The 3,339-nt window shown below is 40.8% G+C and overlaps 1 protein-coding gene across 1 annotated transcript in view; it reads right to left on the bottom strand.

Moving 5' to 3' along the window:
- The window catches only part of TSPOAP1 (TSPO associated protein 1), a 69,511-nt gene that overhangs the window by 28,657 nt on the left and 37,515 nt on the right, over positions 1-3,339 (bottom strand). Inside the window, exon 13 of the mRNA XM_029284389.1 lies at positions 1,435-1,642. Coding sequence (XP_029140222.1) covers positions 1,435-1,642 — 208 coding nt within the window. The remainder of the gene's footprint in view (positions 1-1,434; positions 1,643-3,339) is intronic.

Here is a 3,339-nt window from a genome sequence, read left to right as displayed (position 1 = left end):
AAATACATTTAATCAATCAATCATTTCACAGCTGCTGGGCAGTGATTCTGTATTCAGGGGTGTCAAACTGCCAGCCTGAGGGCCGGTTTCATCATACCGAAACCACGCCCACCCCATTGCCGGCAATGTAAAAAGAGTCACAATACGTCGCAACACGTCACATGAAATGGCGAATTTGACACCTGTGCTGTATTGGGAGGAACTCCTGGGCTCTTGGATTTTTCCAAGTTGCATCATGGCTCATCCCTGTTTTGTTTTTTAATTTGTTAATTGCTTTCTGGCTGCTCTGAGGGATACTTTTGCCACATTCTCAGCAGTAGCTTGCAGGAGTTTTCCCCTATTTTGTTCCTTGCCACAAAAATAGCAAACATGCTGAAGAAAGAACAGGGAGGGGGTTGGGGTATCCAGTCTGCCAATTTTTATTATTCTCCCTCTTCTGATTCAGGACAGTCATGGAGCACTGCAGAGCACTGAAAATATACTGATGGTTTGGCAAGGCAAAGCTGGTGGCCATAATTGGATCACTGGTCATTCTAGTTCTGTATCATCTAAACCGTATCATCTAAACTGACCAGCAGTATTTAGGCAAGATCTTTTCTTGAATCTATTTAGAGAAGCTGTGGATTGAATGGAGGATCTTTTGTCTATAACACCATGGTTCAGTATGAGCTACAGCTTCTACTTCAAGTTATGACTGAGATCATCCTAAAATAATTAAAACATCCTTCCCTAGTATGGCACCCATCAGCTGATTCTGACTATAACTCCCAGGATTCCAAGCCAGCAGTGCCTTGTTGATAAGACATCCTGAGAATCACAATCCAACACATTTAGAAGACACCAGGGTGAGAAAAGCAAGCATTACATCAGGCACCATATAAAATACAGGTACTCCTCGACTTATGACCACAATTGAACCCAAAATTTCTGTTGCTAAGTGAGATACTTATTGTGATTTTTGCCCCATTTACGACCTTTCTTCCATAGTTGTTAAGTGAATCACTGCCATTAAGTTACTAACACGGTTGTTAAGTGAATCTGGCTTCCCCATTGACTTTGCTTGCCAGAAAATTGCAAATGGTGGTCACGTGACCATTGCAAATGGTGGTCATGTGACCATCATAAATATGAGCCAGTTGCCAGGCATCCAAATTTTGATCACGTGACCATGGGGATGCTGCAACAGTCATAAGTGTGAAAAATGGTCATAAGCCATTAGTAACTTCAAACAGTCACTCAGCCACCCTGAGTCCGCAAGGAGAAGGGCGGGATATAAATGTAATTAAATAAATAAATAAATGAATGGTTGTAAGTCAAGGGCTGCCTGTATGTAGTTGAAAATATTTAGATGACTTGTTGCTTCCCTTTCTGAATTATTCTGTTGTCAACAAGAACCTCAAAGAAACATGCAAAGGTTCTCTTCTATACTGTCACCTTTTTGTTTGAAGCCATCGGAGAACTGTGGAGAATTCTGGCAAGTAGCAAAGACAATCTCTGAAGTCACCAGGGACGAACACAAGGAGGATGTGGATGGAAGACCTAATTTCCCAGTTTGGAGGCGAAATCGACTGAGTTCCTGAGAGAGGAAGTTAAACTGTTCTGTGTGGCTGCGACATTGGTTTTCCAACTCTCTCACACGGGCCTGCATTGCAAAGAAAAAACATTAGCACAGCTGAAGGCAGATCTTAGGAACATAAAGAGATTTTAATGGAGCAGAAGAAGTTGGTCTATCTTGCAGGTTAGTATCCACTGACACACACTAACTAGCTTAAGTCCACTATGGCCCCCTGACAAAAAGTACCCCCCCCATACCTTAAGTGGGCTTCAACTAGAACTCTCAGCATTACTCAGTTCTGGCTATGAAAGTTGCAATAACATGACTGGAAACTGCCATGTTGAAAGAAGTTGGCTTAGAGTTAACCCAAGGGCATTGACTGACTGACTGACTGACTGACTGACTGATTGATTCATTCATTCATTCATTCATTCATTCATTCATTCATTCATTCATTCATTCATTCATACATACATTCATTCATTCATTGTTCCTGGGTATTCCATTTTAGGTGGATTACATGATCATTCCCCAGTCAGTGGATCCTAGATCTTTGAAAAATTTAATTTCATGATGCATCTACTTGGCACAGCACAGCAAAATTATATAACATGGTCCTGCAAATGTGGGCATTAGTTTCCTGTTTGTTTTGGGACACAGTAGTGTTGGTGGTATCTCAGCAACTATTCCCTTCTATATGAGTTTGCCTGCTTGTTAAGATCAATGGAGAGACCTCTGTTTTCCAGCAGTGACAGAAGTGTAAGGGGTGAGACATGTCAAAGGGTTTTCTCTGTGACCCGATCTAAATTTTGGAATTTGCATCCTCAGGAAATCAGATTGGCACCTTCTCTGATAGTGAATACCTTCCTTTTGGGATAAGGCATAAGCAACATAAATTTTAAAAGGTGCTGCTTTCTCACTCTGCCCACTACATACTGTTTTTTTATTACATATTTTGTAACTGATTCTGTAAAAGTTTTCAGCACTGCCTTTGGTAGAAGAAAGCTTCCAGTAATTTTTTGGGAGGATAAAGGGATCAGTTTTAAAAGGCAGCCCTGTGCTGAACTGTGGGATAAACCTACATGTGCAAGATCAGCCATTGCAGATGATCACAAGAGGAAACAGTGTGAAATGTTAGAACCCTGACAGAGAGAAAAGAATTGTGACTGCAAAGAAACTAGAATGAAAAAAAACCCTAGTTTTTCTTTCCATTCTGCAAAAGCCTCTGAAAGAATGAAAGAACATCAGTAAAAAGAGGTTGGGTGGATTATTGCTTTTATGGTTACCAAACATAAGAGCCCAATTGCAGATTGAACATGTTATTAATGACAATGAATAGAAGACACAGGAGTTATCTTTGTCATCATACATTTCCCCACCACTACCACCACATTTCTGTGTTAATCACATCTACATTACTAGTTATTCTACAGAACAATACATGCACACCATTTTCTCCTCTGTATGCCACAAAGAACAAGGGCAAGGAATCTTCTTCCAGCCAAATATTTCTGGCTAATTAATGGATACAGTATAAGAAATGTACATGAACTCAATTTAAGGATTAGTGTGTAGGGGGGGAACCACCAAATGTACAGGTATAGTATAGGGGGTACCTTGCTCAATAGTAGTAACTGTGAGAGGGACCTCGGAGTCCTAGTGGACAATCACTTAAATATGAGCCAGCAGTGTGCTGCAGCTGCCAAAAAGGCCAACACAGTGCTGGGCTGCATTAACAGAGGGATAGAATCAAGATCACGTGAAGTATTAATACCACTTTACAA

This window comes from Protobothrops mucrosquamatus, unplaced genomic scaffold (genome assembly GCF_001527695.2).
Source record: "Protobothrops mucrosquamatus isolate PMUCROS unplaced genomic scaffold, P.Mucros_1.0 scaffold562, whole genome shotgun sequence".
NCBI lineage: Eukaryota > Metazoa > Chordata > Lepidosauria > Squamata > Viperidae > Protobothrops > Protobothrops mucrosquamatus.
The sequence above is the reverse complement of the archived record's forward strand: the minus strand, read 5'-3'. Positions and strand labels throughout refer to the sequence as shown.